At 37.7% G+C, this 23,857-nt stretch overlaps 1 protein-coding gene across 1 annotated transcript; it reads right to left on the bottom strand.

Moving 5' to 3' along the window:
- On the bottom strand, positions 2,754–11,596 carry LOC109834189. The gene is given in 6 exon segments (XM_020402129.1): positions 2,754–3,464; positions 3,467–3,994; positions 4,594–4,774; positions 7,913–8,980; positions 9,244–9,708; positions 10,419–11,596. Coding segments are annotated over 6 exon segments (3,723 nt in total). The 5' UTR covers positions 11,481–11,596; the 3' UTR covers positions 2,754–3,045.

The following is a 23,857-nucleotide window of genomic DNA, read 5'->3' as shown; positions in this document are numbered from 1 at the left end:
AATCATACATGACAAACTTTAAGGTACAAACACGTTGAGAAGCATAAAAGAAAATCCCATAAGAATTGAAGGTGAACAATCTGGCAATACACTTCCTACGGTAACATACAAACAATGAAAACCTCGGACTGATCTTACATCTTGGTGTTAAGACTCAAGGTTTGAATTATTGCTAAGGTCCTTCCATAAAAATATAAAGAAAAAAATAAAAACATAAAGAGAAAAAAAATGTAGCGTTTGGACTACAAGAACATCAACCAACTCTTATTAACAATATGTTATTTTTCAATGGATTAATCTTCTTAGTTGCAGTTATTTAAGTTCAGCGTCTCAGCTCTCCAGGGTGAAAATATAGCTCTTAAATAGAATAACGTATTAACTAGGTTTCAGGTGAGTAAAGAATATATCACGAGCCCTTTTTTTTTAATCAAATCAGAATGAAATAGGCAAAAGAAAAAAAAGCTATTTAAGTTTAAACACCACCAGCATAGATTACTAACATCCGGTCTTTTAAATATCCCAGATTAGGTTTTTTTTTATTAATGTTTTGATGTGCTAGGATCTATCAACAGTCAATAGTAAATCTAAAAGGGTAGCCTTGCAACATTCATGACTATAATGGATAAATCAAGTGCAAATCCAACACTTGAGCCAACTTAAAAATCTAGCTGAGGCAATCATATAACGAGAGAGCAGTCAAAAGATTATCTATACACCTCAATTTCATCCTTGCCGATATGCAAAACTGTTTTTGAAGCTAACCACAATCTATGCCAAATCCTGAAACACAGACAAAATTTACTCCAAAACAATATTTTGTTTGTCCCAGTAACACGTGGCTTTGTGTTTTAATCCTGTGATATTTACTGACTACTTTTAAATGGAGATACCTTGCAAGACATATGCATTGTGTAAATATGGAAATATGTATATGAATCGGTACACAAGAGAAGGAAATAAAAAAAAATCATATACACACGAAAAGAAGAAAAAGAAAAGATGTGTGTGCTGGTGATATATGTACCTATGTATATGACACAGGCTTCATAGATAGAAGCTCAAATATTATACTAATAGAAGATTGAATTAAAAAGCCAATAGAGTGATGTACTTACTACCAAAACTAATGCAAGTTTAAACTCACGATAATCTTCACATCATGAAAAGGTAAACCACCAGAGAGCCTATTCAGGGAATTGATAAACACCAAAGTGGATTCTAAAGCTTGAGAACTGCATTTACCAGCTCTAATGCCATGAAGTGCAGTAGCTAGTGGTTGAAATAGTCTTACTAGAGAAGAGATTACATAAAACTAGAGGCCCTATATCAGCAGCCAAGAGGAAGTAGCTCGAGAAATTATCATTTGAGCATACCACGACGACGAAATAAACAACCACCATCGGAAAACATATATTATGAGTATACTTTGTGATGTATGTAAATGCAGTAAGATGCCATATACGAATGGACTAAGCATATGCGCAGCAGTCATCACAACCCCGCTCACATCTTCTCGAATCACATATACGAATGGGTGATCAGCGACAAAATCCACAGCATCGACCTGCCTTCTAGGTTGCCTCTGCCTACCACAATCATAAGGCCCCCAATCTTTAGTCCTAATTGGAGGCCAAACAAACCCCTCCCTTTAATGAAGTTCACCCCTCCAGTTCCAAAAGGGAACCCTGAACTCACCAACATCTACTATCTCGGACGAAATGTGTCTATCTAAGAAACACACATCCAAGCCCAGCTTCTGCTCCAACTCCCATATACCCTATCGTTTATCCGGTAAGAAGATGTACACGGCAAACACCCTCGGATGGCTTCCTCTCTTCGAAGGAACCCTGAGCACTATAAACCCATCATAACAGCTGATACACTGTCGAACGTTGGTCGTCATTAGAGACACAGAGGCGGGCACGGGCACGCCGTTAAGTCTGTAGAATCTGGCGTGTTTGTTCTTGGCATTCAGCGGGTAGAATTTGTCTGCCCAACCACCACCGAAACTGAGGGCGCTAAGAACAAGTAGCCGAGTATCTGCTCCAACAGCTGGGTAGAACAGAAGCAGAGGCTCGCTCAATAGATATCCGCCCACATTGTCGAACCACTTGTTCGCTTCATCTACCAGATTCACAGCCTAAGAACAAGAGAAAAAACAACTCTGGTTTATTTCACTCCAGAATCATTCTTCAGCCGGGAGTGCACGTTGAACTTTAAACCCAATTATAGCAGTATGTTGGCCATGAGTCATATCATATAACTTGATATTAGTAGCTTCATACAACGTCATTCATTACTATACGCTATAAATCATGTACTGATACTTAGTTGCCTTATTCGCTAAAAGACCTAGGCAAAGTGAAACTTGAATATTAACAGGATTTGCCTCTGTATTTGACAAATCAAGCGCACACGCTTTCTTCTTCTGTAACATTCGACGCCACTTCTTGTAAAATCTACTTGTATCCAAACTGATTTGCGAATCGTTTTGCAATAAGTGGTTTAGTTTGACAGTTACAGCTATAAACATAATATACAATTATAAAGAAAATAGCATCTGCAACAATAAATGTCTTTTTGCAAGATAATCAATGTCTTAGTCGAGAATGTCATGTAGAGAGGAGCCTAATCTTTGTTCATCGATGGTCACTGCAGGAAAGTCCATATACTACAATTTTTTTTTTGAAAAATAAAAACTGAATGTGCTCGGAGAGAGTAGACTGCACAGTATAGAGCCATTTGCACTGATAAACATCAAAATCTCAAATCACATGTCAGTTTTCAGCAACAAAATTTGTTTACATATATGAAATAAATGCCAAAAATGTTTCCAATATAAACATAATGACTGCAGATACAAGTATTCAGTCTATTGTGAATCTGGCTTGCGTTCAACATCACAAACTTGAATGCTCCACGAAAATTATGCATCGCATATATACTTTCTTCAGTAGCAATTAGTGCAACTGTACAGATTCCTGACAAAAGTTATTTAGTACACATGGCAAATATGACATAGATCACTATTTTCTGCATAGCTCTTCATTCAGGATCCATGGGAACCGATTCAATAATCTCCCTAGCACTTCCTAAGGCAATCCTTCCATCCTCGTTGAGATTGACATCATCAAGCTCTCTTCCAATTCGTAAGTAAATCTCTTGTAGAGTCCTTGACACAAGTTTAAGTTCTTTCCATGATGAATATTCCTTGCCTAACAACTTCATACATGTGAAATTCAGCAGACCTAACACCAAACCAAAATCTGTTCCTTCCATCATAAACAACACGCCTCTCAAAAGAACATCACTAACAGCATCCAATACTCTCGGATTACCTTTCTTTAGCAAAACAATCACTTGCTCCGTAAGCTTTCTGAATGCTGGAGCCTTGTGTTCGGAAACATTATCACTCTCCTCTTCACCCTGCTCTTTTCCCTCCTCATTACTGCGGTGTTTGAACTCGTATAGGCTGGAAGTACAGTAAGATCACCTGAACTCGCTGTGCCCTGATATTCTCTTGCTTTGATAAGTTGTTGAGAGCCTAAGGCGAGTACAAGAATAGGCAGCCATGGCTTCGCAACAGAAAGAATATGTGAAGCATACTTTGAGCCTAGAGATGATTCAATAGAGACAATGAGATCTAGAAGGTCATTGGCAAGATCGAAGACTTCTCTTGGCGGGGCTGAAGATTCACTAGAGTTTTTTAGCACCAAATGCAGTAATTTGGACGCATATGAGAAGGAGCTCTTAAGAAATACCAATACGTCCTTTAAATCCTCTTCCTCAAATGCTGAAGTCTCATTCTGTTGGCCTCTAGTGAATGAGACAATGTATCTAGCAAAAGCCGAACCAAAATTCAAACACTTAACATGGTTATGGGTAATGAGTCCAACAGCTGCAGCATCAGCAATTATCTTAAGAATTGCAGTAGCCATCTTTGCAACATTCTGCATTACTTTCACCGCTGGAAGATCAGTTTTGGCCTCACCACCTAAGTACAAAAACAGATACTGAAATGGACATTAACAAATAAATAGCTAAGGCAAGAAAATAACAAACGAGCATGATGAGTATCAATCAGCACATTCAACAACAGGGTAGTACTTGGGGCTATTATGCTTCGCAGAAGGCAGAACACAATAGTTTGTAAATATTCCTTCTTCCTCATTATCCTTGTCATTATCTAAATCCTTTACCATTACAACGGGTTGGGTACAAAGCACAACCCAAAAGTTAGAGAACACCAGAAAATGAACTTAGTGTTTATGACCAGCTAGAAGTTCATGACTTTGAGGCAATTTCACAGGCAGCAACGAGCAAGCACAAGCAGTTATATAGATTTTAAAAGGCATTTGCATGCAGCTAGACCTATTATTTGTGGTTGCATAAATGGTATTTAAGCTCATGCAACTAAGGAACAATCCTCCAGACCTCCCTAAGCTAGGAAATACTCAAGAGCAAGAGGTAACATGATAAAGTGGCATAGGGAATGGCATCTACCTCATTGCCAGAACATATAAACCCAACGAGCCCACGTCTGCAATTTCCAAGGAATATGTGACAATTAATATTAGGATTTATGTAAATTACCTTCTGTTGGGCCCGATGCACTTGATAGAGCTTCCTTGTGTTTTCTTTTATGTCGGCGCTCTGTGCTTCTTTTCTGCTTAGAACTTGAAGGTAGGCTGCTAGATTTTCCATCAACGAGCTCAGTAAAGAGTTTCTCAGCACAATTGAGCAGGTGGCCCAATGAATCCTCCATTATTGTTAACTAAGAACCAAACAAAATCAGGAGAAACCAAAAGAGGTAGTGAAAATAAGCAGAAGACGGATAGTAACAGTGTAAGTATGACCTATGCGAGCATATATGTGTGTCTAGCAACATTTTAAATATTGGTTATCGGAAATATATCGGACGGCCAAATTTCATATCAGATCCCAGTAATCAACAAGGATAAGTAGTAAAAATCGAAATGTCCTATCAAATGATGAGCATAAATAATATAATATTGTAAAATGTAATCTAAGCACATCTAATGAAATAACGAGAGAGGGTCTTCGAGAGAGGTTGTCAACAAAGGTCTTCGGGCGAGAAATTTGCGAGCAATTTGGGGGAGAGAACAGTAAGGCGGAGAGAATTAGGGCTACATGATGAGTGGATGTAAAAACTTACAATACTGTCCAAATATTCAAAACCCTACTTTAAGCATAACAGTATAGCATTAAGTATAAAATCACTGCAATTTTTAGTCAAGCTATAGAGAATTTAAGTAAGATAACATAACCAGGCAGTAATAACCTGAAAAAAGTGCTACGATCATACTATTGCACTAGTAAAATATATTTCTTTAAAACAAGTGACCTGTTAGTACAAGTCAAAAAGATATGATCTGCCTGAAAATTTAAAACTCTCTTTTAGTATGGCATTACTTAGAATTTACAGCAGTTCTATGTACAGCTAATCATTATAGAGAATTATGGTCAGATATCAAGATTGAAAATGTTGATCTTTCTTTTAAGTTCATGTGAGATGATAAACATGTTTCCTATGATTCCAATCAGATGCCATTTCAGCGTTCTAGGATATATGCTGTTCAAAAATTATTTAATTTGAATATTTGGTCTCAAATCTATAGGTGTTCTTGTCCATGTAACTTTCTTCCTTTTGTTTTAAGATTTGTGTTGGTGATCAAGGCTATCTTTGATATGTGGGCCTTAATGTGTATCACACACCAATACAATTTTCATGCAAAATGAAGGGAAGTTAGGTGGACAAAAGCTCCTATCCACTTAAGTGGATTGTAGCTCAACTCCCTTATATGTACATATAAATCATATCATATCCATCTTCTGATTGCTCATGTAAATGAACTACCATCTCTCTACACTCAAACGGCCCTACGGGAACTAAACAATCTCTCTCCAATACCCTATCCCATTTTTTTAAAAAAAAACTCTAGGACCAAAACCAACATTTTATCTCTATATCTCTGCACTAAACAACCAAGAATTTAAGAACCTTCAAATTTCTCTGCCCATGGCCATCTTTGTTCCCAAATCAGGAATTAACATGTTATCATCATCATCCAGAAAAGATTGCAGATATATGAACATAATGCAGGGTTAAGCATATGAGATCTAATTTCTTGCCACCAGCCAGTTGCCTTATTCATCATTGATGTCGCGGTGGTCTTCACCTCACATCAAAGTGGTGGTTCTCACCACAGGAAGATTGTGTTGCATCGTCATCAGCCGAAAGGTCCTGTGGATCTAAATATGGTAGAGGGTGAACTAAGGGTTTAGGGTGCTGTTCTAAGGAGAAAAAAGATCTTTTAAAATGAATCAAGGGGGAGAGTGTTGTAAGGAGATAGTAGGCTGAGATTGCAACCGTAAAAATGTAATTAGATAAAGGGTACCCATGCTTAACCTGAGTTTTGGACATTTACAACAGGCTAACCTGAGGGTTGAAATATTGAAGACAACTTCAAACAGGTCTAATATGTTGTTAGGATCCAATATCCAAATAGAAACTTGTGAGGAACTATTACCCAAATAAATATTTCATAGGGAATTATATATAATAGAAAGGACTACTACTCATTATTTGGACTGACCGCCTCAACAATATTTTTCAACTAAGATATTTGATTACCTTGACTTAAAACATTCCAAGCCATATCCTACTGTATTCATTGTTTCCTTCTCTCGCATCCTATTTTAATATCAACATTAACGACCACCACCCCCTCCTCCTAAAAAAGAAAACAAAAAAACCCTTTTGCAAATTTATTAAGGTACCAAAAGTATCTGGTAAATATTCCTTCGAAGTAATTAATACACCATTTTCAAGCAAACCCCAAGCATTCTCTTAAGCGTGCAACCAATACTTGACACAATTGACATAAAAGGACAGTTAAAAGCAATGAACAAACATTGTAAGGCATCAAATAATGTTGAAGATGCATACTATTGGGCTGGGCAACCCAGAACTAGTCAACCGACATACATGCCTGAGTTTCTCACGTTACAAACATGATCTGTTTTAAAGAAACCTGAAATTTATAAATAAGTAACAGGCAGCCTGTTCCTCTTTTATCACCAAACCCTCCCTTTCAAGAAGTCATTCTTCTCAGTTTCCTTATCAATCATTTAAACAAAGGGAAACTTAATCCTTCCACACTCTTACAAGCCCATTTCACAACTATCATGCTTTACATCGCCAGGATATTTCCCATGAGTTACTTCAGACTTCAAAGTGAAACGCTATCAAGGACTTGTCATAAAAGAATCATAAACCAGCAGAATGAGAGTAGAATATTAGTTGACAGACCAAGAAAAACTAATGGCATATATGAACATAGGTAGTGCCTCTTTATAGTATGCATCCATGCATGCACTAATATTCAAGTTACTGAAGTTTCAGCACATTTATCATGTAATATCTTTAATAAAGTCCAAACTGTGTGTAGAAAGACTTGTAGTTTCTAATTACAATTCAATATAATATTCATTAGTGACAATGAGCTTAGCCAGTGAATATATTTTGTTTGAGCAAATAAGTTTAGCAGGACTGCAACAAATACATGCAAGTACCAGAAATTAGAAATATGATGTTAAGAGACAACTCTTGTAATAAAAATTGAAAAAACAATAGCAACACTATTGCAGGCCTTTTTAATGAGTGCAGACAAACTTTTGATTAATCTGATAGTAGGCATATTGTGCCAAAAACATAGTTAGGCCAAAACAGCATCACACAGATGATCAACAGACATTCAAAGTGTAGTATATACTAAATAGACTAAACATACATGCAACAGGAGTGGACAAAAAGGTACTGTGAGTGTGAGTAGAGGCATGCATAGCCATGCCTATTAAACGAAGGTGTAAAGTTGGCGAAAGAGCTCACCTTTGAAGGCATACTAACACATTGTACGTTGTTATTGTCATCACCGCTAGTTGTGTCAGCATGATGTAGAGACATGTGCATGGCAAGAGCTATGTAGGCCGTGACAGCTGATGTGTCTACGAGTTCACAATGCGAACATAGGTCAATGCTTACCTGGGAAATAATCCTTAGAGCAAAGTATGTAATTTCCAGGTTAGGAGATTTTAACAATGAGTTCCTTGCATCTTCACTGACAAGCAAATCTTTCAGTTGCCAGGCTGCTACAGCTGCAATAAATAGATCATCCTTGGTTCTTGACAAATCAGTATTGGGTGTTTCTTTCCCGTTAAAATGACCTAATCTCTCTGGCGTTCTCACGGGCATTTTAGTTTTAATTTTTTGCAAACGATGCGCCACTTGTTGTGGGAGTTCCAAGTCAAACTTGTTAAGAAAGCCAGAAGCAATAGACTGCAAATTATTTGTTAATGCTCGAAACAGTTCATCAAACCAACCATAAGAAAGCATAAATCTATGGCCTGCTCGTATAAGTGCTTGTTTTTCAACATTCTCAGAGAGTCCTGTGCAATCCATTATTGAAGCAATACACAAGTCACGGAGTCCGCCTAGATCATCTAAAGAAAGAACTGAAGCAAGGGTGAAGAGTGCAGTCTGAGCACAAGGAGAAGCTGCAGCAGTAAACAAACGCTTCAACTTTGTACTCGGAAACAACTCACCAAGAGCTTTCTTATTAGACAGGTCAGATGATAAGCTACAGCAAATATTGGCTGAGGCAACAAACAGCCCATCAATTTGATCAGAATTTAGGCCCTTAGGAGAAAGAGCCAAACTTACAGAAATCCTAAGGAGCTCTAAGAGCGACTTAGAAGACGATCCTTCTGATAAAGCAAGTTCACAAAACCTCGCACCTGCAGTAGGAGACCTTTTTATGAGTGCAATGCAGCGACCACATGCTTCAATCAAATTCATCTTAGCTGGAAAATATGAAGGGATCAGTAGCCTGGTAATTTTTTGGGCAACACGCAGATGATCATTTGCAAGTGAGGATAATAAAGCATCTAAACCAACCACCTGAAAATATAATCAAAGAAATTAACGAACAGAAACAATGAAGGTGCAGATAAAACCAGCAACACATCTAGTAGACCTTGCATAAATTAGTAAAATTCATCTGAAATCAAATACAATAAATATGTGCGAACAGAAACAATCAAGGACTGGACAAATCAAGTAAACATCCGATAGAGGCTACTTAATTTTGATGAACGCTGCTGAAATCAAACATAATGAATAGGTAATAGAGTAAATTTTCAAACATAATTAAAGAACCATACCTTGTTAAACTGGAATGTCCGAATGTCTCTGATAGCTAAAAGAAGATCAGTAACAGCAAGGCGAACTGAAAGTGTGGGATCAGAGAGCATGCAACCCAATCTGGGAAGAAGCACTTTCATAATTTCATGGCTCTGTGGATTCTCAAGCAGATAGATAATTCCATTCACTGTCGATAACCTCACCTCATTGCACGCATCAGTTGACATGCAGTCAATAATTTTTTTCAAAATCTTTGTTATTATTGAAGAAGGAATGACTTCCCAAAATAAGTTCAAAATGCGGCAGCAGCCTTCAACTGCAACTGCCCTTACATCGGGGCAATCATCTAGAAGAAGTTTTTCCAATAAAAAGAATTGCTTGTCCAGCAAGGTGTCTTTAACCTCCTTTGTGACTTCGGGATCTTCGAGTGGAAACAAATCCAAAAACAGATGCAGTGCATTTTGGCGAACATCAGAGTTTGCAGCCTGGAAGCATATAAGAATTAGAAAATGTCATTTTATTTTCTGTACAACCTGCATTGTACCATTAGAAATCCAACTGAGAAGGTCTCAAGAGATAGTTAACTAGAAAAAAAAAGAGCATACATGAGCAGTAAGGATTCAATTAAGGGTGAATTTGCAAACTACTTCAGTGGGAATGCAGCAACAACTTCTATGAAGGTATTTTCGGGTTTAGAGTTAAGAGATGTAGGAATTGTGTTTTGTAGAAGTGGAGTGCGATGAAATATTACCCCCTCTAGGCTAAGGCTAAGTTCACCCAAGACCTGGAATTGTACCTCTACGCGCTGGGTGAAATTTGCATAAACATTTTCATAGACGGCAATATGATCTACGAGTCTCGCACCTCAACTCTTGAAATATGTGTTCACAAAAATTAGCTTTAGCTCTAGGTTGACTCGTGTTACCAAATAAGCCAAAGAGAATTGATAATTGCCAGGCCAGTTCTTAATAGGCTATACGCATGATAATTAACTTATAAAGTCATTCCTCAGTATAATATTTCATACCCTCCAAAATCACAGCCCGTTAATTGTATTAATTTATGCCCATTCCTCAGTTTCTTCTTCTAACTATGTGGACTTTCACCTATGTGCGGACGATTGTAACATTGAAACTAAAAACACTCTCAAAATCAATGAAGAGAAAAATAAAAAAACATAGGCACAACTGATCACCTGAAGCGACCGAAACAGCAATGGCTCAGAGAGGCGGAAAAGAAGCTTCTCCACGCCTTCAGTAGCCCTCTTCTCAATAAATCCACCCAAAACTCTCCTTATCGAAGCTGCAAGCGACTTTGAACTCGCATGAACAGCTGCATCAATGAGCCCCTGAACAAACCCGTCTTCAATCTCATCTCTCAAAAAACCTTCACATCCCTTCCATGACCTAAACAGAATATCCCCATAAGCCTCCAACACCGACTTTCTCCCAAAGGGTATCTGCGACTTAATCAAAGCTAAAGCTTCCTTAGCTAACTGATCATTCAACCCCAACATAAAAGCAATAAACTTTCTCCCTTCATCAGTCTTCAAATACACCGGAGCAATAACACAACGAACAAGCAAAAGTCTCATGTCTTCAATACTCTCATCAACGTAATCGAACAACAGAAAAGCTTCACGAAGCGCATAAACCCTACGAACATCCGATTTCTTACCATTAGACAGCGATTTCGAGAGGAAAAAGGGCAGGGATTGTGGGACCAACTTCTCCCTATCCAAAAGCTTCTCTTTCCACCACTCTTCACAAAGACTAGCAACTAAATGAAGAAGCACTGGGTCCATTTCATAGAGCACGAGGCTATCATGCAGCAACTGGACAGATGGGAGGAGCTCCGAAGCCAAAAATGGCTTCTTTGGGTGTGAAATCATCTGGTGAGCGATGAAAGTGTAGCATTGAAGCTTTTTCAAGTGATCTAGGGTATTCGAGGGCTCGTCGGAGCTATTTCTACGAGATGAGCGGCGAGCTCGCTTCGATGGAGGCGAGACCGAGGCTCTAGCGGGAGATCTTGAGGCGACGTCTTGAGAATGGAGGGATTTCTTGAAGGAATCTAGGGTTTGAGAGACGAAGAGGTGAAGGGATCGAGGGAGAGTGGAGATGAGATGGGATGAAGGAGAGATGGTTGAGATTAGGGTTTTGAGAGAGGATTTACCTTGTTTGGTGGAGAATTGGGCGGGGACTGAGGTGAGGAACTCGTCGGCAGTGGATTGGATCGATGATCGGAGCTTTCTCCCCATTGGATTTGATCTCGAATGGATTTGGGAATTCTAGGGTTTGAGAGAGAGATTTGAGGGAATTTTCGAATTGGAGGCTGTTTTGGCTTTTGGAATTTTCGAATTGGGGCTGTTTTGGATTTTGGCGCTCTACAGATATTGACTGTTGCTGATTTCACATCCCAAAATATAAGGGCCTGTTCGTTTGTTTTCAAAAAAGCAAGAAATGGAAATGGAAATAGTGGAAATCTCAAAATAATCTATTTCTTCCATTTTCATCCCTAAAACTCACCCACAACATCCAATAAAATATTATTTTCATCCAACAACTTATCCACATCATCTAATAAAATATTATTTTCATCTAACCACTCATCCACCACATCTAATAAAATATTATTTTCATCTAACAACTCATCCATCACATCTAATAAAATATTATTTTCATCCAAACATCACTCAACTCATCTCTTTTTATTATTTCAAATCACTCACATCATCGAATAAAATATTATAACAATTCACTTCATCTCATTAACATTTCATTTCTTCCATTTCATCCCAAAAAGTTGTGAAAACACATTTCTTAATCTTTCTTCACATCAACCAATAATACAATGACAACTCATCTCATCTCATTTCATTTCTTATTTTTAAGAATGAACCGAACAAAAGAAAACAAGAAAACTACAGAAAATAGGTTTCTTATAATTCATTTCCTTATTTTTTTCGCCAACCGAACAACATCAAAACTAGTTTTCTTAAAAAATCACTCACATCATCCAATAATAATGTGACAACTCATCTCATCTCATCTCCATTTCTTTGATTTCCTTTTTTTTAGCCAACCGAACACTCCAAAACAATTCTTCATTTTCTATTTCTTTGATTTCCCATTTTTTTAAGGCAAACGAACAGGCCCTAAGATGAGTCTAAAAATGGTAGAAATATCAATTTTGCCTATAAAGTAATACAATCTAACTAATAAGGTCTAAAAAGTGATTTGAACAACAAAAAGACCTATAAAATAACCCACTTAACTATATAAACATACTCCAGACTTCAGAATCGGGCGGGAATTCAAGCACGTGATATCATTGTTATCGAGTCGTGCGCGTCAGGCGCCAGGCGCTGAGGCCTGCAGCAAACACGTCCCGCACCAGAGGTAGGGCGTTGCAGGCATGCGAGGCGCGCGCCTTGTGTGCGCCCGTCGGGCACATCGACTCACTGTGCCTCAGCTGATGGTGCGCAGTGAGTTGGGTTGTTTTGAATTAAACAGGTTTCGGGTCTGGTACCCGCATATTCTCATTAAACTCTTTTCGTCTTAGGGTTTCAAGCATCTCTCTCACATCACAGTGGTTGCTCCTTAAGGCTCAAACTCTCACTGTCCTCACTCCCCGACCCCAACTTGTCGGCCGTCCGCTGCCACCGACGTATAGTCGGGTTAGGTTTTTTTTTCAGTTTTTCTTGTTTTCTTCTTTTTTTTCTTTTTGAAAATAATTTATATGATTACATATTTACATCATGTAATAGACTTTTTTTTTCCATATTAGACTCTTTTTGAGAACTTTGTTTATGCAAACCTTCACTTAATTGTTATATTGCATTGTAATTTGTGGAAACTTATGAACTTCTCTATGTTATGCATGCTAATTAAGAATCTTTCATGATTTAGTAAGTGAAATTATATTTCTTAGTATTTTTATGTGATAATTTATAAACATGTTGCCTATATGCTTCTTTGTCTTATGTTGAAAAATATTAGTTTGAGTTGTGCGCCTCAATTCAGTGAGGCGAGCGCATCATTGTGCACCTTACACATGGTGCGCGTAAGGGACCTTTGCGCCCCGCATTGCGCCTTGTGCCTCGATAACACTGTGTGATATCACGTCATCATGCGGTTGAACTCTTTCCTTGTTAATGTGGTAGGGGGCTGCTGACATGTTGAGTTAGTTGGGTTTTATTAAAAATGAAGGGGGTTGAAGATTAGGGATCACATGAAATTGGGGATGAACCTAGGGGTTTTAAAATTTTGCTCAAATTGGTCGAATTAATCTCGTTGGCTGCCCCATAGCTTCTTCGATCTCGAGCTCATGATCAATTACTACGAAGATGGCATGAAGCAGCTAGGCAACGTGAGATGAAAAAGTGTCGTTGTGGGTTGGAGTGTGAGTTTTACACATCAATGACAGATGATAATTTAGGGAGGAGATTCTATAAATGCCCAAATTACACTGTAAGTTAAAAAATTTATATTTTTGAGTTTTTTAGTTATTATTTATGTTTTTTCCTTATTCAGAGGGATGGTTATAGGATGTGGAAGTGATTTGACTTACCCCTTTGTTTAATGGCATCTCAACTTGTGCCACTTTTGAGAAGAAATTAGAGAAAGAGCAACAAATTGAAGGCCAATGAGAGGAAAGTTGAAGAATGTGAGTTAGACCTAAGCAAGTTGAAGGAGGACGTTGAGCTTTTTCAGGGTGAAGTTGAGTCATGTGTAGAAGAGATTATGAAATTGAGAAGGGGGGTAGAGTAGCATTCAAGTTGAAGTTGAGAAGCAAAAGCTGAAGGTGAGATTGTACTGTAGGATTATTTTGACTTTTTTTTGTCATAATGTGCTTGTGTATGATTATAATTGTATAAGTGGAAGGACGATTGTGATGACTTCATGAAGATGTATTTTTTAAAAATTTGATCAATTTGAAATTAAATTGGCAAGGTTTTTAGATACGTGCAAAACTAGTTCTTTAAATGTGAGATGTTTATGTGGCAATTGTGTACTTAGAAATGTGCACTATGTATCAGTTCATGTAAAATCATGCAAACATACCACTTATGAATATAACATGCACATACATATACATAATGCACATATCCTATCAATTATTATGTGCTTCTAGTAAAAAATTGTGAACACACATTTCAAGCTCAAACCATGTTGTATTATGTACACATACATGGCCATACACATAGACATATATAGAATATCATTTAAACTCATGAATTAGATTGATAAACTTTCACAAACCCTGACAACCAATGCATTGAGATGCATAGAATCCCTATCAAATTGTAATCTTTAAGGTGCACATAATTGTCATAAATAAAAAATAAATGTACATCAAAGATTGTATTGTCTTACATTCAAAGGAACTAAAACATATCAGCATATACTACTTTACTCTAGCACTTGAGAATCATTTTGTGAAGCAGCTATAATTGTAGGTTAGGGTTGACTAGGTCCGCCTCTATACACATTTCACTATTCTCTCCTTGCCATAATCCAAACACATCGGGGATAATTGGTTGAGTGATTCTGCACCTACCTCTGCCCCTTCCCCCACTCCTGCCTATGACATGTGACCTACCTCAACTCTATTACCTTTACTTGTAGATATACTCCTTCCTTGAACTCTCTCTCCCTGTCTTTTGGCTCTCCTCTCTATTATTAATGAAGCTATTGTGAGAAAATTGTTCCTTGCTAATTCTTTACCAGATTGCCCAATTACATTCTTGCTTCCTTTAGGCTTGCCAATTTTACTTCCTTGAGTTGATGATGGTCCTTCAGCCGTTTGTTCATTTGTTACTGTAAAACCCCATAAATTTTAAAAATAATATGGTTAATAATGGTAAATGAGTTTTAATTATGATTAATATCATAAAATGATGAATGAGTATGATAAAATCGATTTGAGATTAATTAAGTACGTGTACGTGAGAAAAGGAGTGAAAACATGCACACATGCACGAATCTAGAAAAAATGGTTCACCCTCTGGTCGGTCGACCGATGGTACCCTATCGATCGACCGACTCCTTGCATCCGGTCGACCGACGGGGCATTTTCCAGACTCCCAGTTTGAGTTGGATTTCGGTCTGTTTGGGCTATTTTGGGTTTGCCTCTATTTATACTTGTATTTTTTTACGAAAAATCTCTTTTCCCATCATATTTCCAAACCCTAGCAGCCCCTCTTCCTCTCTCTCAAACTCTAATCATAGTTTGTGAGATTTGGGAGAGTTCTTGAGGCGTTTGTCGAAGGAAGGTGGGATTTTACCACTTTGGTGAAGAGGGATCTTGCATTCACATGTTCAGGAGTTCAACACGACGTTTGAGGCAAGATCATCTTTCTCCAAACCTTTCCATGTAGTTAATTCATTATTTAAGATGTTTAATTGATGAATCTCATGTTAAGACTTAACCCAATGTTTTAAAATCTTAGTTTATGATGTTAATCTTTAAACTAAAGTTCTGTAGATTTAGTTGCTGTTTATTTTAGTTTGATGATCATGATCATTAGGGTTGCTTTTATTTTTGTTTTAATTTATTAATCATGTTTAAATCATATTTAAACCCTAGTTTAATAATTATTTGAGTTTTCTTGCTAATTTAAGATGTATAAACCCTAGGTTTGTGATACCTAAGTGATGTGAACGTGTTTAAATTATTTTATATCTGTTCAATGATTAGTTCCAATCATGCTTAGTTAATCATGTTGATAATTTATGTTTTATTTGAGAATGCTTAGTTAATCATGTTGATAATTTATGTTTTATTTGAGAAATTTTGGTTAATTGAGATGCTAAACCCCAATTAGTTTAATTCAAGTGTTTATATCATGAAGAGTTAATTCTTGTTAAGTAATTATGAAAGATTTAATCTTTTTATATGCCTCATGTTGATAAAAATAAGTTTTTAAATAAAGTTACAAAATACAAAACATCAGAAACCTAAACTTGTGTTTTCCTCTCTGGCTAGTCGACCGACCAAGACTAGCCGGTCGACCGGTGAAGCCCTGAGCGTGCACATCGTGTGCAAGGTTGCTTTTGGTCGACCGACGTCCTAAGGGCGATTGACCGACGTCCTAAGGGCGGTCGACCAATCTATGTTCTCTTTGTTTTTGAGTGGTTGTTTTTACATCATTTGACTATGAGTGCGGGGTTCGAGCTGCACGATGACACACATACGATCATGAGCATACATGAATAGTGCTATAGCACACACATAGATATCATGGAGAGGATTATTACAGGTATTGTTTTCAACCACACTTGGGATATGGGTTATTTAAACATTTATATACATGTGTGGATATCGTTGATGAGCACCGCTTAGTACTACTTGGGATAGTGCGTCGATATACCATTAGTACAGGCTATTGAGTTGGGTTTTAGGATGCTTGATCTAGTAGTCCGTCTCGTACGTAGATGCGATGAGGCTTGTGAGCCATATACCTAGGATGCCTGATTTGATAGTTCGTCCCGCACGTTGATGCGATGAGACTAATGAGTTGTGTACATGTTTAGAATGCCGATTTAGTAGTCCGTCCCGCATGATAATGCGATGAATTATAAACTTTGTAAGGATTTGTGATAATTATCTGATAGCCTGAGTCTTGGTGGACGCTATTATGAACATGACTCATCGTTGAGTTATATATGACCGATGTACTTTACTCTTGTAAGTACGCGAGATTATATACAGTTGTTTACATTATCTTCCAAATGATAGTGGAAGATATTTTTGGTCCGATATTTGTGATGACTTTACTTCCTTGTATTGCTTTCTTTTATTCCTAGTTCGGAATTAATAATTAGCGATTCACAATTTGAGACATATGGTATATACATGAGGGTTTTCTTGTTTGGATTATTTCGCTCGACGTACTAGTTTCGTATTGTGAGTTTCTAATTATTAATTCTATTTAGATTGTTTATCTTAGTTCGGTATTGATATTTAGTTATCTACAATTTTAGAAATATGGTATATACATGAGACAAATGGTATATTGTGATACTTTATATTTATTTCAGACTTCAGTTGTATTTAGTTTATTCAGTTGAGACATGATTATATTTATTAGATATCTCTTTCTATATTATGTCTAATGTATTTATTTCCCTTATTTTGCCTGTTTTGTACCTACACTGTTAGACCTTAGAGGGGGAGGGGGGGGGGAGGGGATTAGGGTCTTATGCTAATTTAATCCGATTTTATGCCAATTAAAACTAATTAATAAATTATTCTTACAAGATAGATATACAATATGTTATTAATAAGAATATATAATACGAACAAAGAGATATATCCTATATGGTGAAATATATGCAAGGATATATAAACACAAATGTAAATTAAATATGACAATAAAGAGATGAAAGCGATATATGATGTGAGCACAAATAAAGATGAACGCCAAGCAAACACAAACATATAATATGTTCACGAGGTTCGGTCCCCACGACCTACATCCCCGCTCCTCACCTCGAGGAGATCTCTACTATCACAACCCGGTTTGAAAGACAAAACTTCTACACACTCGGTTTTCAAGCTCACCAAAAACTCTCACAATAATCACTATGCAATCATACTATACACACTAAGTGTTGGTCTCTAGCCCATATCATCCTCCTCAAGTGCTCGGATACAATCTCTCCCTAGGTTCGTCAACCGACGCCACTCCTCTTGGATTCGACCCGTCTATCACCACACACTACTCTCGGTGTACAAAGTGCAATATAAGTGATACTCACAATATAAGTTCAAATACAATGTTTTGTTCTCTATAATGAATGAGAACACAATGAAGCTCACTCTCACTAATTCACACACCAATACCCACTAATATATTGTATGAAATAATCTAAGCTCAATAAGGGTGTGTGTGATAATTAAGAATAATGAAATTCTAATTTAATTTAATATAGCAAGATATAAATATGAAATTGACAATCAATAAGCTATATAAAAGAGTTTAGATAAACTTCTCTATAAACACAAAGAACTGAAGAAATGATGACGAGGATGAATTCCTCAATTGAAACTGAAAGCTTCTTCTTTGTGAAAAACTTTTCTTTTGAAACAAAGCTTGAAACAAGACTTTAAACACCTCTTAAACACTTGTAAACTTAATTAAAAAAATCTCTTGGTTGGTCAGAATATTAAATGCACTGGGGTATTTATAACATCCCAAAATATTAGCAAGAACCCAAGTAAAAAGACCAAAAAGGCAGAAGAAGACAAAAACTGAAAGTAGCCGTTACAGTGTTATGAGTCAACTCAGTACTATTCATGAGTCGACTCATAAGTAGCCTTTACAGGCTGAAAATCAACTTATGGGTCGACTCATAAAATTCATGAGTCGACTCATCATGCATGGGTTGACTCATGAAGTCATGGGTCGACTCAGCAGAAACAAAACTTATTTTCTAGCACAGTTTGTGAGTCGACTTATGACAGGCATGAGTCAACTCAACCTAATGGGTCGACTCATGATGTTTGTGAGTTAACTCATCAGAAACAAATTTTAAACTACGTAGCAGTTTGTGAGTCGACTCAATACTGTTCATGAGTCGACTCATAAACATGTACACAGAAAATTTTCAACTTATAACATTGTTAAAAAATATCAAATAAATTCTAAAAAAATATAAAACTTTAGGAATAGTTTATAAACATATTTGTAAAGAAATTTTAGAAATTACATTTGCCATTTGTAAAAGATCATCGTTTTAGCAAATATGCACATATATGTGTAAATATGTAAACATATACATTTGATTTTGATAAAGAGGTGTATTGCAAAACTTTTGTAAAACAATACAATGTAAACATGATGTTAAGTGTGTGTATAAATATATATTGAGCTTAGAGAATAACACATGATATATATAATAATACCTAAATGATTGTAAACATAGCTGATCTGAATCTTTAACTCTGATATAAACCTGTAATAAGTCACAATCATTAGAAAACAAAATTAGTTATAAATTGTTTGTAAAATCATCAAAACAAAACAAGAGTGTAGGTTCAAAACTAGAACCCTAACATACACTTGTTGTTAATTCTACTAGAGAGATATTACTGTGATGGTGAAACGTGTTGTTACACGGTATGGGTGCATAATAGGTTTGACATCTTGTGGTTCATCTTGGACTGCAGCCATGTGTGAAAATAGAGGTATCACAGTTGGTATCAAAGCTCTAGTTTCAGCATCCTTAGGATCATCATGTGTTGAGTCGTGGAGCTAGAATAGAGTTTCTTAGGATTCATGTATAGAATCTGTTAGGAATTCCTAGAATGAGTGAGGACGTTTATACGTATATTTCGAATTTTTTTGAATTTTTTTTGACAACTATTTTACTTTGATTATAAAGTATTTGCGTGAAAGAAATGTGATATGTATTTTTTATTGTTATGAGTTATATTTATGCCTTTTGCCTGAGGTCTCATTATTGTGTCTTATAAACTCTCTTCCTAAAATGTATAGATAGCCGGACGGGAACGTGGACGGAGAGGATCCTGTACACAGAGAGTTAGGCAGGATGAGCCAGAGCCTGAGTAGCAGCAGGCTCTACTTGAGCAGTAGCAGGCTCCACCTGAGCTACAACAGGATTCACAGTATATGATTGACCTCATGGCCCCTATAGTAGCTAGGATAGAAGCGCTCGAGGAGTGAGTGGCAAACTAGATCCCACCAGTAGCACCACCACCTGTAGTGCCACCACCAATAACTCTAGCTATACCTATCATAGAGGAGCCCCCAGAGGGTACACCAGGAGTTATACCACCACCAGTTACCGATAGAGCCGCAGAGCAAGAGACTTGGCTCCTTCTAGTTGAGCGATACCAGAAGATGAGGGTATCAAAATTCCAGGGGATCATCAGACTCACTAGTAGCCCACAAGTGGAAGGAAGACGTAGGGAATATTCTCGATCTACTTGACCTTGATTTAGTGTAGAAGCAAAGATTAGCAGCTTTCAGCCTTAAGGGTGATTGTAGGCTGTCTAAAAATTACTACATATAACTTATCCCTATCAAACACCGATGATAGAAGTTATAACCTGACGACTTCCAGAAGGTTACAATTTGAAGACTTTCACGTAGGTCGATGAATGTTACAATCTGATGACCTTCACAACAACTGATGAAAACTCTAATCAACAACCTTCACAATCAACATCGGGAGTTATAATCTGATGACTCTCATATTTTCAAGGAGCCAAGACAAAGATTACAAGATGACGGTCTTTGCAACGCTCTAGCAAAAGAGACTACAAATTGACGGTCTCTTCAAATCCAGACGCAGAGCTTACCTGTGCGTCCCAGATTCAAAACGCATAGCTCGTGGCTGTGTTCCCAGAACAAAACAGCCTCCCTACGTTGCCACACCAAAATGCGGAGGTCCTCCTCTTGTGTCAGTAACAAAACGCAGAAGTCCTCCCTGTGTTGCAATATCAAAACGCCGGAGTCGAACCTGCATTACAACATCAAAACGTGGGGGTCAGACCCACGTTTTTTGCGTTTGACTGGTTCAAACAGAACCTGAACGGTCTTTTTAAACCGTATCTCCACTTAATGGGGTTGGTTACACCCCCATTATGGAGAGATTTTAGAGGAGATTGCACCCTTTAAACCCTTAAACAGTTTCAAAACTATTTCTCATGATTTGAGGGCGGTTACACCCCACTTAGGAGTGATTTAAGGGGCGGTTACACCCCCTTAATCCCCTATAAATAAGAAGAAACTCAACCAAGTTAAGTGTTGGAACTTCTTGGTTTGGATTGACCCTAGAGCTTGGCAGTGAGGAGGAGATCTTTGGATGACTTTTTGGGGGATCTTTGATCTAGCATCTTGGAGCTTCTTGCAGCAACAAAGTTCTTGGAGCATTTCCTTGGCTTATTAACCAAACTTTCGATTCAAATCAGCTCTTTTTCAAGAGTTTAAACTCGTTCTGAGTTATCAATTCGTTCTGAGTTATTAACTCGTTTAGAGTTTCAAACTTACCACGCAAGTTCTCCACAGTGTTAAATCATGAGGAGAAGATATCATTCCAGTGAATCAAGAGGTTCGGATCATCAATGGAGAGCAAACTCGACGCGAGCATTCGAGGGAGGCACTCCATCGCCACCGTGAAGAACCCAGACTTAAACAAAGGGGAGAATTCAGATCATTCTTCTCTCTTTTGTAATCGGAATTCAAATTGTAATTAAGATTGAGAGAATACAAATCAATTTTCTTTCATTCTACTTACTTCAAATTTTCCACCAAATAAAAGATGGCGACTCCGCTGGAGACTAGCTTATCTGACGAAGAGGTGGTGGCGCAATCCGACGTCCCGCTCATTGGAACGACCATTGAAACTCTGATCATCGAGTTCGATCAAGCCAAGTATGAGGAGTTACTCTCCTTTGGATCCCTTAGCCCCAAGGCTATGCGCAAGATCCGCAAAATCTTCAAGGAGACTAAAGCTCTAATTGTTGCTCCTATGCCAAAGGAAGCCCTCTCCTTTCGCCAAGATTGCTCGAACAACCCCTCCTCCGAAAGAGTGGGCTCAACTTATGCCAAACGTAGCCCTCAGTGACGTGTTGTGCAATCAAAACGCAGCCTTCAGAGGCGCGTTCCAACATCAAAACGCAGACCTCAAAACTGCATTAATCTGGCTAAACGCAACTCTCAGGAGTGCGTCCCAGAACCAAAACGCAACTCTCAGGAGCGCGTTCCAACATCAAAATGCAGACCTCAAAACTGTGTTGATCTGGCTGAGCGCAACTCTCAGGAGTGCGTCCCAGAACCAAAACACAACTCTCAGGAGTGCGTTCCACAAACTAAACGCAACTCTCAGGAGTGCATTTCAGAATCAAAACACAGATTTCAAGACTGCGTTTCATCAGCTAAATGTAGACATCAGGACTGTGTTTCACCAGCAACACCTGGAGCTCAGGCATGCGTTCGGGTAATGATATCCAATGCAGAACCTGGTGTATACCGTGGAGCTTCGGGGCACTGCCTTGAACCCCGCCGGGGGGTAGTCCACCCCTCGGACCCCCCGGCCAGGGGTGCGTCGCCCCCTGGACCCCCGGCTCGCTGACCGGTCAGCGAGACCCCTAAATACTCTGTGTAGCACGATTAGATTGAGGGGCAGATATAAGAAGTTCATAGATTCAAGGCATCTAAACCAGATTCATGTTCACCAAGAGCCAGTCCTGTCCAATCATAGACTGGGGGTTCCGATTCAAACCGCACGATCAGTGAGTAATTCTCGAGTCTTTACAACAGATTTGAGTGAGTTCATATCGAGAGAAAGACCGATGCAACAAGTCGTTCGTTTATTCTAATGTGAACGACTGATTCCTACGGTCCTCTCGGGATGTCAATGCTGCTCATATGTGGCCAAACCGTCGATATTCAACCAACGAACGAACGTTGCTTTGCCCAACCAACGACAACGTTCGCACTAGAAGAAGACTTCAGAGGATGAATACCTTGAAGTTGTTGGCCTCTCTGTTTTGATGATGTTTAACAAATAATTTACGACTAATGTTGTTTGTCTAGTATTTGTGTTTTCTTATTTATTATAGACAAACAATATAGTTGGAGGATGGATGGAATAGAGCTTCAACGATCATATTCAAAGGAGGTTGGTGGAATGTCGGTGAATGAAGATCAAGATCATTGCTTGGGTAATTTAGTTTAGGAATTTATATTATGTGTGTTAGTACTTTAAGCTCAATCATATACACACATACACGTTTTGGTTTTTGTATATATATAGTTATATATATACATATATGTTTTGGTTTGATAGTTTTCAAGTTTTACTATGAAACAAATGAATAGAATTGAAAAATACTATTTTTTTTTCATGTTTATATGCCTATATATGATTTCACCTTTAACAAGCTTATATTTAATGAAATCATATTTAGTGTTTTGAATATATTGCATAGAATATGCAAATTTATGAAAATATTGTATTTCTAGATTATAGACTTCATAACAACATGTTATATCTTTTATCAAGTCTATACAATCATTTCATAAGGTTTCAAAATGTTGTTTAAGTCAAAATATCAAAATATCAATTTTCAGGTTTTCATGTTTTTGGACTATTTTGTAAAATGATGATATTTTTCATTTGGGAAGTCCTTTTTCGAAACCAGTCGTTGTAGCATGTTTATTATCATGTCTACAATCATTCCCCAAAGTTTTACATTTTTTGGAATTTATTTGATATTTTTAAACAGTGTTTTAAAATCAGAAAAATAGTTTTCAGACTTCATTTTTCATGTATCAGTCCTCGGTCGACCGCACCGGTCGACCGCACCTATTTTCATTCGTCAGTGGGCAGCAGAGAGTTTGTCGGTCGACCGTCGCGATCGACCGAGAGCTTGAAATTTTCATCGGTCGACCGCACCGGTTGACCGAAGAAGTCTCTGCTTGTTTTCTCAGTTTGGGATCTGGATCGCGGTCGACCATGAATTTTTTCGGTCGACTGCCGATCTGTCAGTTCTGCCTAACGCCTATTTTCTTCAGAATTAGAAAATCTGATTTCTTGGTTTTTGTGAGATTTGGTTTTGGGTTTTAGCTGTTGTTTCTCTTCCTATATAAACCCCCAAACC

Source organism: Asparagus officinalis, chromosome 3 (genome assembly GCF_001876935.1).
Source record: "Asparagus officinalis chromosome 3, Aspof.V1, whole genome shotgun sequence".
In the NCBI taxonomy this organism is placed as follows: domain Eukaryota; kingdom Viridiplantae; phylum Streptophyta; class Magnoliopsida; order Asparagales; family Asparagaceae; genus Asparagus; species Asparagus officinalis.
Note: the sequence above shows the minus strand (reverse complement) of the source record. Positions and strands in the feature narration are given on the sequence as shown.